At 35.7% G+C, this 15,118-nt stretch overlaps 1 protein-coding gene across 1 annotated transcript in view; it reads left to right on the forward strand.

The window, feature by feature from the left end:
• LOC149067596 (epidermal growth factor receptor kinase substrate 8-like) overlaps window positions 1-15,118 on the forward strand; it is a 94,522-nt gene that overhangs the window by 36,326 nt on the left and 43,078 nt on the right. Inside the window, exons 5-7 of the mRNA XM_089252426.1 lie at window positions 5,529-5,656; window positions 10,003-10,173; window positions 10,768-10,823. Of these exons, the coding sequence (XP_089108552.1) occupies window positions 5,529-5,656; window positions 10,003-10,173; window positions 10,768-10,823 (355 nt within the window). The remainder of the gene's footprint in view (window positions 1-5,528; window positions 5,657-10,002; window positions 10,174-10,767; window positions 10,824-15,118) is intronic.

Raw genomic sequence — 15,118 nt, forward strand, 5'->3', positions numbered from 1 at the left:
TTACATCTGTCTGCTTGTTGACGTCTATTGACTTAGCAAGATCGTGAGTGAGATGAACAAGATTTGTTTCAGTAGAGCGATTCTGCAAAAACCCATGTTGAGACGGAGATAATTCTAGATGGATATGGTTATACAATTTGCAATATACGATGTGCTCGAAGAGTTTAGAGACGGCGGATAAAATAGAAATATGTCTATAGTTGGTGGCTTCAGATACTAGACTGCTTTTTAAAATCGAAATGACATTTGCGATCTTCCAAGAAGATGGGAAAATATTTTTACGCAAGGAGAGATCAAAGAGAATTACGAGAGGCTCTGAAAAAATATTTGCACATGCTTTGATTATGTATGCTGGAATACCATCTGGGCCTATGGATTTGTCAGATTTCCTATGCCGTATAGCGCCGATAACATCACTTTCAGTTATTTCACCAGTGTCAAAAATATCACGTCTATTAGCTATCTGATGTTCACTACTGTAGTCTTCCCAAGATGTACTCTGAGAATCTGAGAAGAGAATACAGACTGGAAGTACTCTGCGAATTTGTTTGCAATTTCCTCATCCTCTGAAAAACTCATTCCTTTATAATTGAAGTTTCTCTGTGTAAGTTTTCGTCATTGAGATTTCATAAAGTTCCAAAATGTAGAAGGGTTCGTATGAATATCATCTTCAATATGGGGATAATACGAGTCCAGTGCACTTCGGATCAGGGATTTAACGAGTCTAGGTTGGTCACAAAAATTGTTAAGATGCAATTGATGATTACTAGATAGAAGTTTATTTCTAATTGAATTTTTCTTGCTTATTGCCTTGTTTACATTATTGTCAAACCAACGAGGAAAAGATTTTTTGGAGTCACTTTTTTGAGGGACAGCACAGTCAAATGCAGCGAAGATTAAACTGTAGAAGCAAGTAAGAGCATCGTCTACTTCAGCTCGAAGGCAAGACCAGTCTGTTGGATCCAGAAGATTATATAATAAGAAGTAGTCCACCTTACGAAAGTTGTACTTACTGCTGACGTACTTTCTAGCGACATCCTGAGAACTATTTTTTACACAAAAAATATTAATCATGAAACTGGGGTGATGTAGGTCTTCTCTAATTAATGGATCATCACGTGGTCACTACTACATTGACACGGGAAAGCTTTGCAAGGCATAGATCCATTAGAATTCAGCAAAGATATCAGTTGCTGAAAATCATAATAATTAAAAAGATTATATAAATTCAAGTTCAATGTCTCGCAGACAGCTGTGTTGAGGTATGCCACTGACCCAATTTAAAGACGGAACATTAAAATCACCAACTATTATGCAGTCAGATTCAGAGAATATTTCATTAAGCTAGGGCCACACTCATGTCCAAGTTGGTCCATTAGTTATTTGCAAATATTTGCTTCCAATGTTTGTCTCCCCCCCCCCCCCTGTTGCATGGACGTCACTGGCCAGTATTCCAAATAATCGAGTCCCGAGGCAATATCTGCTCAGCATCTCATGTGATGGAGGTTCTATGACGGCGTGTCCGGAAAATTCACCGCCAGCAATGCACAGACAACAATTCACCGCCAGAAAATTCACTGCCAGGAAAATTCACCGCCATGCAATTCACCACTAGGAAAATTCACAGACAACAGTTTGATGCGACTTAGTTAGCGTGGGAGTGAATGATTGAGTTACTGAGTCAGTGAGCGAGGAGTGAGTGAGTGACCTAATGAGTATGTGAGTGAGTGACCTAATGAGTGAGTGAGTGACCTACTGAGCATGTGAATGAGTGACCTAATGAGTATGTGAGTGAGTGACCTAATGAGTGAGTGAGTGACCTACTGAGCATGTGAATGAGTGACCTAGTGAGTTTACCTCTTGTGCAAAAGCAATTTGTAATTTCTTCCGTATCATCTCAATTTCTTCTAATAAAGTCATTATTAAAACTTTCCACCATATCTTTCGGATCACTCACTGGGTCACTCATCCACTCAGTAGCTCACTCACTCACAAATTCAGTAGCTCGGTCACTCACTCAGTAGCTCGCTCACTCAATCCCTCGCTCACTGCCTGAGTAACTCAATCGCTAACTGACTCGCATCGAACTGTTGTCTGTGAATTTTCCTAGCAATGAATTTTCCGGCAGTGAATTTTCCTAGCGGTGAATTTTTCTAGTGGTGAATTGCATGGCGGTGAATTTCCCAACGGTGAATTGCATGACGGGGAATTTTCCTAACGGTGAATTTTCCGTAAACCCTGTGACGCCATCAGCTCTGCTCCGCTGTCCCCGTCGAGGTCTCCTTTCTCCACTTGAGGCACACTGGACCACGTTTCAGTGAACAGTTGACATCCCGAAGAGAAAGCTAATGCTCCATCTTTTGTTATCCCACGAATGCTGGGAACAAGAGCCCCTAAGTCGTAGCGTTCGCCCTAGTTGGACTGTAGATTCACCAGAACATAATGACATACTCTGCACGAGGCGAGACGCCTTGCTAAGTTCTGAACTTTGTATGTTTGTTTAGATCTGCGTTTTTCTCTGCACAGTGTTGGCTTTTAAGGAAAAACCTCTATATTCCAAGAACCAAGCAGACAGCAGAATCAATAGCTTGTAAAAACTTAACATACTGAACAGTAAAACTCATTTACATATTATGCGGAATAAAACACTATTTTCAACTTTTAACATATGGAAGTTGGCAACGTAGAAAAGTTAAACTTTCTTTCAAACCGAGCACAACTCAGGTCTATTACCATTTATGGGTGATTTACTACCTAGCAAGTTGTGCCCGAGGTGTAACTGTATGTGTACCTAACGGTCTGAGTGCATATGTAGTGTTGCGTTTGATTTTTCAGTGCTGCCATCTATATTTCAGAAGTAAAGTGAGTGATGTGTTATGATTGAATTACATTCATGTTGTTTGTAGGTCTGTTGCTCTCTGTGGCAAGACTTTTTAACGGCGAGATCGGCTCGCATTCGTGCTTTGAAGTTCACTATATGGCAACAGTGGGGTTTGAACTTGGGCCCTCACGATGCAAGCCTGTCACAATGACCAATCGACCACCATAGCGGCATGGCTCATGCTCAGAGTTGTATCAGTTTTAAAAAGGGAGGGTTTAAACCAGCCTGGTTGATATTAGTTTCAGCCAGTTTGGACTACTTCAAGTGGTCAAAACTGAAAATTCAAAGATTTTCCCCATTAATTCTTAAGAAGTAATTATATGATACTGCTTTAATAACTTTAATAATAAGGAAGTATAAATATTTAAATGTATAGTTCAATCCATAAAAAGAGAAACACATCCAAAATCTCTCAAAGAATTATCAATACAAATCACTTAGGTTTTGGTCATTATATAATGTATTATAACATTATAATACATGTTTTTACTATATTATCCAAATCCTTATATCTTCCAACTGTCCGAAACCTTCACTTCATTACCATACATAAAAATGTTGCATGAAGTTAAAATTTGATTGGATAAATGCCGGTCGCTATGGTAACTAGAAAATCTGTATTGATGCCTAAAGTTTTCTATATGTGGTTGCTAAATTGGAGTAAATTTCCAAATTGGAATCTAAGGGGGACTCACAATTTTCTGATTTCATTACACTACATTGGGAAAACATGCGAATAGTAAAAGAAAACATTATTTAGGACCTTTTTCCTTGAGCAAAATACCATGCTTGGCTCCTAAGAAATTCGACTGGTGCCTAAATATTTTTTCATTTTGTTAAGCAGATAAAAACATTGTGAAATTCAATTGATTGATATATCAATTTATCATAGATTTTCTGCTTTAATCACCAGCTTGACAAAATGGCCAATGATCAAAAATCAAATGACACTTTTATATAGACAGATTTCAGATTTAAACAGTTGATTGCGATTGTGAGATTCTCTAATAGTATGTTAGTAAAACATAAAAAAAATCTCATTGATTTCCACTTGGAGGTTTTGGACAGTTAATAGTTCCTAGTTAACTGTTCCTTTTCATAATAAAATTCAAGATTATTACTTATAACGGAGGGTTGACATTTTGACCAGGACACTGGCTAAAAATATTTTGGCAGCTCTATGAGAAACTACTTGTTAAAAAATTTATAATGGAAAAGTTGGTTGCTGTTTCTTTCAACCATTTGAGGTCATCTATAGTAGTAAACCACTCAAAATGGCCAAAACTGATATCAGCCAGGACGATTGAAACAGGTTTTCTGCATGATTAGAACCACTCCTTCAAAGGTGAATCCTTCAAAGTGAATGTTACCCTGTTTTTTAAAAACATTGATGCTTGTTAAAAGTAAAAACTGATCTTTGTTTTAAATTTAATATGAAAGAAAACGGTTAAAACTATTACTACATCAGTTTAAGGCCATTTCAGTAGTTTCGACTAGCCCCAAAGCAGAATATGCCGAAATCTGTGACGTACGTCGCAGAATAATCTTGGGAAGAATTTTAATACAAATACAAGGCCACAAAACAGGCAAAATGATCAATGAGGTGGCTGAGAAAAAGATGCCCATAACAAATATGGATGTCATATATTTCAAAAATACAGCAACCCAATTAAAAATAATTACAATAACTAAAAACAATATATATAACAAGATCAAATATTATACAATGCCTATAAAATATGTTTATGGTTGTCTATATAATTCTAAGTATGGATATCTTCTCGATTTACCCGAACATGTTTATCATATTTCTTTTTAAACATGTCAATTGCGTTAGCATTTACTACACCCGGGGTAAGCTATTCCATTTATTGGCAACCCTATTAGAGAAAAACTCACTGCGACACCATAACCTAGAATTGTCCCTTACCAATTGATACTGGTGTCCCCTTGTCAAAGCCCTTTTAAGAAAAGAGCTTTTTTGCATGGAAAACACTATAAATGAATTTCTACCGTAGAACATTTTCAGTTATCTTAAGGCTCATTGCAGAACAATGCAAAACATTCTGCTTTGGGGTGGACCAGTTTTGACCACTTTTAGTCGGTTAAAAGCAATTTTGACTGGCAAAAATTGCAATCCTTCTTAGGCTGGCTACAAACTGGTACAATGTTCCTTGGTGAATATTTGCTTCCAACAGTCACAACATGCCAATGCTTGTTGTGACTGTTGTCATTTTTTGACCAATGTGTGACAGAATGGAATAGAAGATCAGAAAGAAAGCATCTCTTTTGACTTGGAGAGGAGGTTGTAAGGTCCTGGTTGTTTTCTTGAACCAGTTCCCCAATACCTTTCAACCTCCAACGTTAAACGATCATTGTCAATGGTGGAGTGGCCACTCTATTCTCCCAATCTGCTTTAAATCCTTGTCCCTGTGTAATTAGCCTATTGGAATGCATAAATTACCATGGTATAAAGAAACAAACTATGATATGAGATATCAATTAGTAAATTTATATTCATGTATAATATAATTTAACAGAATAGTACGAGAGGGCTTAAGACATAAAAAAAATTGTCTTCATTCTTTCTGCATATTGTGTAAAATATTTTAATGAGAATTTATCATTTCATTGCTTTTTCATACAGGTCTTCTATCACCTAAAGATGGTCTTCGTCGATTGTTACAGATGGAAAAAACAAATGGCATTTGGACTCAAAAGATGCAAATGAAACTTGAGAAAGATTGGGTTATAATTCTAGATTATGAAGATGAAGTGAGTTTTCTCCATGTTTTCCTCATATTGCAATAATGCTTCTTTGGTAATTAATCAGAAAAATCAGTTTAAGCAACTAAAATATCATTAGTTACATTCATATATTTATACCTTGTGTGGTAAGTTTGGAGAACAATTTTGCTAGGCACACAAAATTGCCACAGTCCTCACTGAGTTCTTTTCTAACCATTTGTGAAAGGAAGAAAAATGATGCCAAGACAAGATTGCAAAAGTTATGACTGATGCAAAAAGTATTCATTTCAAGTAGTTCATCCACCAACCTCTCAAAAGCAAGGGAGAATAGCCAACCAGAATCATTGTGGTGTCACTGGAAATGATAACCATACAATAGCATAGACTATAAATGAACTTTAATTTTAGACAGTGTTTTCTCTCTTGCAGGCCATATACCAAAAATTAAATAAAAGCCAGCACATATGATGCACAATGATGTGCATTTGCTTTGCTCTATAACAATAATTGTCTATATAATGATATTATTCTGTGATCCACAAGTTGGGGGGGGGGGCTGAGATCTCAGCCCAACCTCATCTGACTGGAATGGAATTTAAAACACACTCTCTCCAGCTGCAGAAAGTTGTCGAGTGTGGAATCCTTTGCCATACAATTTAAAACAGAGAAAAAGAAATTATGTTCCAATTAGATAATTAGATTTTTTCCCTTTCTTTTGTCTAATTCAAGTTGGTAAAAAATAATATTCATATGGTATATAACAGGTCTGGACAAATCTCTAAAAATTTACATGCCCAGTCGGACATGTAACTTAAAATTATAGATGCCCGAATTGATATTTGACATAGCTGAAAAATATAATTAAATAATATTAAATTTACTTATGCTCCAAAAATTAAATTTAAAAAAGATTGACTTTTATATGAAAGAAATACAAAATTTAAAGGCAATATGGTCAGTATTTAAAAATATAAAATCAGTCAAATCACCAAATTTTATTTTCTGCTCTGTTGGAGTGGGAAAAGAAGTTCATCTTCTCATTCTTGCAAAGCTGCCAAGTCTCCCGAATTTTTCGGGAATCTCCCAAATTTTAACTTCATCGCTCGACCTCCCGAAAATTCTTAAATCTCCCGAATTTTTACGAAAATCACAAAAATCCCTAATTGTCCCTAAACATTCCCTACTTCATTAAAAAAATCCCCGCTTATGAAAACAATCCCTAAGAAATTTCTTGTGGGGCATGAAGCCTTTTTTTTTTCCCCTTTCGAAATGACGTCACACGTCGTAAATGGGGAAATTCCCTTTTTAAGGAAGTTTTACAAACCCTCTGATGGTAACAAGAAAGTTGTTTGTCTTATCGTGCAGGGAAATGGCTTAGCAGCCAATAGTCCTGGATAATAATTGAAGATTATAGTGACGCTCATATGGTCAAAATTTCTTTTGTTGAAGTTACGTACGTGCGATATAACAAAGCATGAATACTGATAAGCAAAAACATATTTAATCAATTTTAAAGATGCTCATTCCTATGAATTTCCTTTCATCAAACGTTCCGGAAAAGGGCCGACTTTTCCTTTTTGTACAAATTGTGTTACGGACATAAACATCGGTCATGGAAATCGGTCATGTGAAATGGAAAAAAAACCATCAAGCAAGCGTTACAAAAAGTCAGTGTTTCCCTATTTTAATTTGACTTCAGTTTTTGAGTAGGGATTTTATTCCCTACGCTTTAACTTTTATGTTTGGAAAATCCCTATTTTATTTGGAAAAATCCCTATTGTATTTATTAGGGAGTGGTTTTAGCATAAAATACGGGTTTGCGCGAAAATCTCCCGAATTTTCATTTTCAAAAGTTGGCAGCTATGTTCTTGGGATCTTGACTGATTTACTTCACAGGACTAGATTTAGGTAGAGATCCTAGACTGACTTATCTGCCATCTTTGAGCGAATTGTAACATCAGTATCTCGCATCATTATAGCCAATCACAGTTCCTTATCATGCCTTTTCTAACAATTGGATGTCACTTACAGAGGAAAAACCAGTTTTTTGCTCAAAGATGCAGAATGGTGAATCCACTCAACTTTTTTGGTGCCTTAGACTTGGCCAGGTGCAAAGGGTGAAGCCACACCAATGACTCCCCCATTGGAGGAGAACTGACAGGGCTCCAGCTCAGGTTGCCGGGATGAATCCCATTATTTTTTATCCATATATTTGCTACAGAGAAAGGCTTGTGAAAAATCAAGGCCTGTCAAAGCAAAGATCCCAGCCTGTGCGACAATGTGCAGAATGAGGGTACTGCCGGCACCAGGCATGAGGCAGCAGCCTAGGGTGGCATGTTTACAGGGGTGGAATTTTTCCATGACAGATTTGTTATGACGGTGTCTTCACTTTAGAAGATCTTCACACATCAAAATCATTTTGAGGGAAAATCGCAAGTGGTTAAATAAATGCAAGTAAATACAATACTTTTGAAATGCTCTATTCAACTCTTTGCTATTCAATGCTTAATTCATCTCTCAATACACCCCCTTCCCTGCACTTCCAAAAAGTGTCAGTCTCTACAGATAGGTCAGACATAGCCAGACTATACTTTTCTAGTTGCATCCAGCCTTCGGAAAGGTTCGAAATCACATAAGTGATAGGAACTTGGGTGTATCTTGTTCTTCAGGGGTTCAGGTCTGTACAGAAGCTGAATTCTGAAAAATTAGGTTCCTTCTGTTCTTTGTAAAGGATTTTTTCACACTTTATCAACATTTTTCCAGTTGACTTCTTTTGGCCAAATACCGCAGTGAGTTTTGATTCCTTGTTCATCTTCGGACAAATGCCACTTTTGGCCAACACCATGCTAGAGATAGGCCTATTCGGCTCAGGAATGTTTTGACTGCTTGTTTTTGTATACCAGTGATTCTCAAAGGGAGCATCATGGCTCTTAGGGGTGCCGGCACCCTTTGTCAGAGGCGTCATGCTTACGATATTCATATTAACCTGTTCCTTGCCTCAAAGAGGTTCTTTATTAAGCTGCTCTGAGGAGCCTGGTTGACTAGAGCAAGGAAACCACAGATGAGGAAAGTTTGAGAGCCACTGCTGTATACCTGTATCGATTCTCCTTCATTCTGTTATCGGAATCATTTGACAGACTCCTCATGTAAATAATGTGCCATAAAAAGCGGCTAAATTTGTGCCATTCTTCTGCAGCAGTCTTCACAATGCTTCAAAAATAATATATTTTGTTTGTTTTGACCCGACTCATTCCCCTATTGTAATTTGACAGCCCAAAATATCACCCAAAAACGTTGACACTATATTAGTGCCAAGTTTGTCTTCGACAAAGAACACCTTAAATTTTTGGATTATTTATCATATCTTTTCTATGGGAGTAGACCAATGTTTCTGAAAGTGTGTGCTGCAGCTCCTAGGAGTGTCACCAACCTTTGTCAAGGACATCGCGGTGAGCTGTTGGCATTCATGATTGCCTATTTAGTGCTTTGAAGTGGTTCTCTTTTAGACTTGTAGGTAGCTGCGAATAAATATTGTCACGGCAAGGGAGCTACGGTTAGCAAAAGTTTGAGAATTACTGCTCTAAATCATCAGTGTGATCCGCTCCTCCCCAGGGGTCGCGACTTACACTTTAGAGACCACTGTATTAGGATAATAGACTGAAAGAAAACTCTTTTCAGATAGTTTTATCCAAAGGGCGGCAAAAAATTATTTGCTTCAGGCTGCAAAATTTCTAGAACCGACTCTGTAAGAGGGTCATGGCTGCACAGGGCCTAAATATATTAGTAAAGAAGATCGCAATATACAACCTGTATACTTTGTCATGACTGCCTGATCGCTAATGACTGAAAAAAGGAGAAAAGATTGCCAAATCTATTGTTTTACCACTTTGGTTCCCCCCCCCCCACAAAATGTAAGTGATCCCTCTCCAAACAAAATATCTGGCTATGGGCCTGGTCCTAAACAATAGTCCTCTTCTCTCTCATCATTTACATTAAGTTAATTTTTAAACCTTATTGTATTGTATGTTTACTTTTAATTAAATTCGGTTTTATCAGTCATTTTAATGTGAATGAATAATTGTAGAACGAATCATCGGAGTTTCCATTATTTCCTATGGAAAAATTCGTTTTGATTCACTCCTAATCTGAATCACAAGTGAATCAGATCAGAAGCAAGAGCATGTTCATGAAACGAATTATGCTCATAAACGGAAATTCCACTGTAGTTTCATTGTATGTTTTTTTTATAGATCAAATGTAAACCTTTAAATCTTATTTTTGTATAAGAGCCATAAACTTATTTATACCTATGTGTAATTTGTATTGGGTTCAGTTATGACATGACTGATTTTATTTTACTTTTTTTCATTCAGGATATTGTTGAAAGGTTTCCAATGAACTTGATCAGTGATCCTACTGCATATACAAGTGATGATCCAAGAGAATTATATAACAATATTCTTGTCTTCATTGTGAGAGAAGATACTAAAAATAAAAATCCCAACCAATCTGAAATGCATATATTTCAGTGCTCACGTGTATATGTAAGTTTTTTCTCACTATATTTCTTGTTAAAATAATAAAATACAATGAATTCTCTTTACTGAGGAATGTTACCAATAAATGCTAATTTTTGTCTGCACAATTCAAAGTTTGTTAAACTTCAAATTATTTTATTGGTGTTAAAAATGCTACGAGTTATCAGAACATTCTTTTAGTTAATTTTTCACATTGTAGCTTAAAATTGGTCTGTTAAATCACATTTTCTTAATACACTTGTTCAAACCACTTATGGAAAAATGGTCTCGATACCAAAAGGTTTTTATTCTCAATTGCTTTTCCAATCCAGGCAATGCTTTCAAATGTTTACCAAGATTCTTTTCTGGTATATCCACAAAGAATTTACCATTTGTTTGTGGAAATTCAAGAGCTTTGCTGACATCAATCTGTTTCTTCCTGTCCATTAAGTTAGATATCTTTCACTACCATTTAACAACTATGTGAGCAATTTGATTAAAAGAAAATAACCTGTTTGATCCATTATCTAACTGTATTGGTCATATGTTTTTGAAAAGCAGTAGCATTAAAATGTTCCAAAGCATTAGCACCAATTATGTTCAAGTCAATCATTTTTTCAGGCTCAAGATGTTGTTGATGAAATGAAAATGTTCATGACGGGGAAAACTAGGACAAAGTAAGTTTATACATAACATTAAATTTTTTATCACAAATTAAAGCTTCAAATTTTTAGTTTTAAATGTTTTTTTTTCTCTTTTTCAGTGATATCAAGCAGCATTTTTTTTTATTATAATATTCTGTGAGAATGGTTCATCTTTCTTTACTTTATAACATTTTGATGAAAGTTTGCAGAAATAGTAATGAGTGACATTCTTGTTTTTTGCTACTTTTTACTTATTACTTCATTCTCACCTGGGCCACAGAAGGGATTGGATGGGTTATTATCGTGTTCCATTCACCGACCAATCACCATATTCCTAGTCAGCCTCTAGCCGGGACCATCACAGAGGGTGGTATTGTCTGTGGTGTCGCGTGATAATTTGTGATTTTCTTTATTCTCTTTAATTTTGCCATCAGATTTTTAGAAAAACAGCCATCTTTGGATTTGCGAGATAAGTGTTTTTATTAATCTCTACTTTTTAAATTTTCATTCATATTTTTTTCTCTAGATTTCATTGTACTTTTGTTGCTGTTGCCAGGTTTTTCCTATTGTTTCTTTGTCTATAATCAATTTTTTTGCCCACGTGCTCATACAGGAAGGAAATTCCGGTTCATAATTTTCCGCCATTTTTTGGTGTTTTTCCACTGCTTTAATATACTTTTCATGAGATTTTTGGGCATTAGTGTTAGCGAACAGTCTAGACCTTTTCCTGGGTATTTTTATCAATTTTTTTTCTTTTGGTTTCGGCCTAGCTGTTTTAGTGTTAGTGAATAAATAGATAGTTAGTACTAATAAGTATAAATTGTTCTTTGTATCTTAATATTTTTTTGGGTGGGTGTGGTATTCTTTATATATATTTCTTCATGATTAAAGTGTTGAGCATATTTTGTATATTATTTATATTTTGCATTGTAATGTCTTTCAGGTTATTTCAATTTTCTGTTAACGTTTCTCATTCTCATATTTTTAAGAAAAGTTATATTGTTTCCTATCTAGATTTAGCATTATTATTAGTATGTGTCTACCTCGATTAGTGTTGTGTATGGCTTGTGATGGGAGGTTTCCCTGATCTAGGGGGATAGATAGTAGCTGATAGTTTCAAGTGTAAGGGTTGTTTGGAAAGGGCAAGGGTTTTGCGAGAGCCCAGGTATTATTTTATTTATTTATTTTTTATAATACAAAGCTACAGGTTTAAACCCAATTACAGCTTGTAGTAAAAATAAAAATTTTCACAGAATAGAAAAAAATGACATGATAAAGTACACAAAAGACAAATAAAAAGTAACAAAGATTACGCAAAATACAAAAATTCTATACAAAGATATATACAACACAATCACAGCAAAAATCTTCTAAAGTCGGTAACAGACGAATGAAAAATATCCAGATGTTGAGGAAGCGCATTATAAAATTCGGAAAATCTGTTTATAGCACAGTAATTACCAATATTATTATTATATGATTTGATGGCAAATAAACAATTAGATCTTGTATTGTGACACTTAATATTGAAACAGATTTCGTTAAGAATGGGTATGCAGTCAATTTGGTTAGTCAACAGTTTCTTGAAAAAAAATAACGAGCAAGTACTCTCTGCGTTTTTGTAAGCTATTGACATTGAAACTGTTTCGTAGATGAGTGGCAGATAGAATCTTATATATAAATGTGAAAGTACGTATGTATGTATGTTCTTTATACAAATCTACAGTTTTAGACCGATCGTCGCCAGATTTTGTATATATACCAAACTGGAGCGGGATTGAACCGTAGGCTACTTTAAAAGTTCGTCAGAGCTGGGCAAAGGCCCCAAATGGGCAAAAAACTGTCTGGCAACAATGGTTTTGGGCCTCAACAATCAGTTTAGGAACGTTTAATTTGGTTACCGTGGTTCCCAACAATGCGTTTCAGACATGTATATGCCTTTACAATGGTTTGTCACATCTTTAATACTGCCATTATAACAGTTTATTCCTTTATAGTGGTTCGTAACTTTTCCAATCCTCCCAGTAATTGAAGAAAACCCGTGAAGCGCCAGAGATATTTTTGCTTGCCTATATACAGGGTGTCCTATAAGTGCTAATGCGACCTTTATCTCATCATCCGCCCACTGTAGAGGTATAGTTTCAATTTAAAAAATACTTAAAAGGAGTTTGAATAATATTCGCTGCACAAGCTAGACATATGACGTCACATAACAACAGAGAACAACAACTACGACGACAAAACTGAGAACAAAACTGTTCAATGCCAGCTGATGAACTCAATGCTTGCCTCAAATCATGAACACTCGGACACGAAGTTAAAAAAAATATTATTATCCACCAACATATGCGATTTTTAACTGCAAAATGACTCAGCACTGCTATCATTTTCACATCAGTTGATCAAACGTGGCAATGGAAGAATTCCCGTAGATCCAAGCACTGGACTGATTACGCTCCCAAATAGATTTTGCCAGTTGTTAAACTCAGTTCCAGTACTTGCAGACTAAGTCTTCACCAACATTCAACAAAATCACCGAAACCATTAGTGGCTTTGGGAGAGAGCGATTCTGGCATCGAAAAATGACAGTGTGAACAAGATCATCGAAAAAATCCTAAAAATTATTCCAGGAGACTCCACATCTTACAAAACAGTTGACATTGTCACAGACACAGAGCAGACAGTTCTGTATTCTGCAGAATTTCTGAACTCTTTGGATATTCCGGGTGTGCCACCGCCTCAAAGTCGGAGCACCTATAATTCTTTCAAGAAATTTGGAGACACCAAGACTCTGCGTGAAGAAATTGCACAATTACATCATTGAAGCAACGATTGTAACCAGATTTGTGCCAAAGGAGAAGACGCGTCTTCATTACACGTATCCCAATTATCACAAATGCCATTCAGTTCATTCAGTTTCAAGCGATTACAGTTCTCGATTCGTTTAGCTTTTGCCATGACAAATAAGCTATACATATGCAAGTTGTATAAATTTTTTACGGGCGAGCAACGTTGCCGGGTATCAGCTAGTATTGTTATAAAGACCATGTTTTTTGAAATATAAATACCTTAGAAAATTGTTTTGAATAATTTCAAGACTCATAATATGGCAAGCGTGAAATGGGCTCCAGATAATTGAAGCATATTCAAGTTTAGATCTTATAAGCTTATTAAAAAGGGATATTAATGTATTACTATCCTTGAAATCTCTCGACATTCTTTTAAGCTAACCAAGTTTTTTATATGACACAGAGCAAAGATTTTTAATGTGATCAGCAAAGTTAAAATTGGTACTATAAATAACTCCCAAATAGGTCGCAGAGGTTCTTCTAAGCAATTGGCTATTATTAATGTTATACGTAAAAAAGATTGGATTCTTTTTGTGAGTGAATGAAAGAACAAAACATTTATCAATATTGAGATTAAGTCTATTAAGTAAACACCATTCGTAAAGTAAAGACAACTCATTTTGAAGGCTATAACATACATCAATACAATCAATACTTTTAAAAATCTTCAAATCATCAGCAAAGAGTAGACAATTTTTGAAAAGTGTGGATAAGTCATTGATAAAAATGATAAATAACAACGGGCCTAGCACAGATCCCTAAGGGACACCAGAACTAGCAACAAAACCTTGGCTTAAATTGGGTTTATAGGAAACATACAACATTCTGTTGGTAAAGTAGGAAATGAACCAATTCACTAAATCAGAGTTAAAACCGATTTTACTAATTTAATGGAGTATAATGGAGCCACCTGTTGTCGAAGAAGCAACCTCCATGAACAGTGACAGTTTAGAGGGGGAATGGGTGGTAGAGGGTGATAGTGAGAGGGGTGTAATTATCAGGGATTTTATGGTTGGGGAACAGGGTGCACAGGGATTTTTGAAATTTCGAGTGTTGTCTTCCTGGGGGAAAGATTAGCAACATTTGAGATGTTTTTAATAGTCAAAAGGTCCCTAGGTGGAAGTTCATGTAGGTGGGAACAAATCAGGAGTGATTCCAGTGCTGCTAAGGGGTAGTAGGACATTTAGGTGTTGTGGTCTTTGTATTACTGTCTCGGAATTTTTCAAGCCTTTGAGAGGGCACAAAAAGTTTAAAAAATTAACTATGTCAATCAAAATGTGATTTCTCTGCAAATTTTCATCCAAATTTTGTAAAGTAAATTTCTTTTTGTATATTAGCAGAGGGATGAAAATTTTATATTCATATTTTTTGATGGGGGCTGTAAAAAATTTTTATTGTTTGTATTTTCCCCCAGTTATCATTTTAGAGGTGTTTTTATCACAACTAAATATCCTTCATTGTCAATGCTTTTTCATATTT

This window comes from Pholcus phalangioides, unplaced genomic scaffold, assembly GCF_987345545.1.
Source record: "Pholcus phalangioides strain wild (caught in Gottingen) unplaced genomic scaffold, Ppha-v1.0 ptg000029l_1, whole genome shotgun sequence".
NCBI classification, from domain to species: domain Eukaryota; kingdom Metazoa; phylum Arthropoda; class Arachnida; order Araneae; family Pholcidae; genus Pholcus; species Pholcus phalangioides.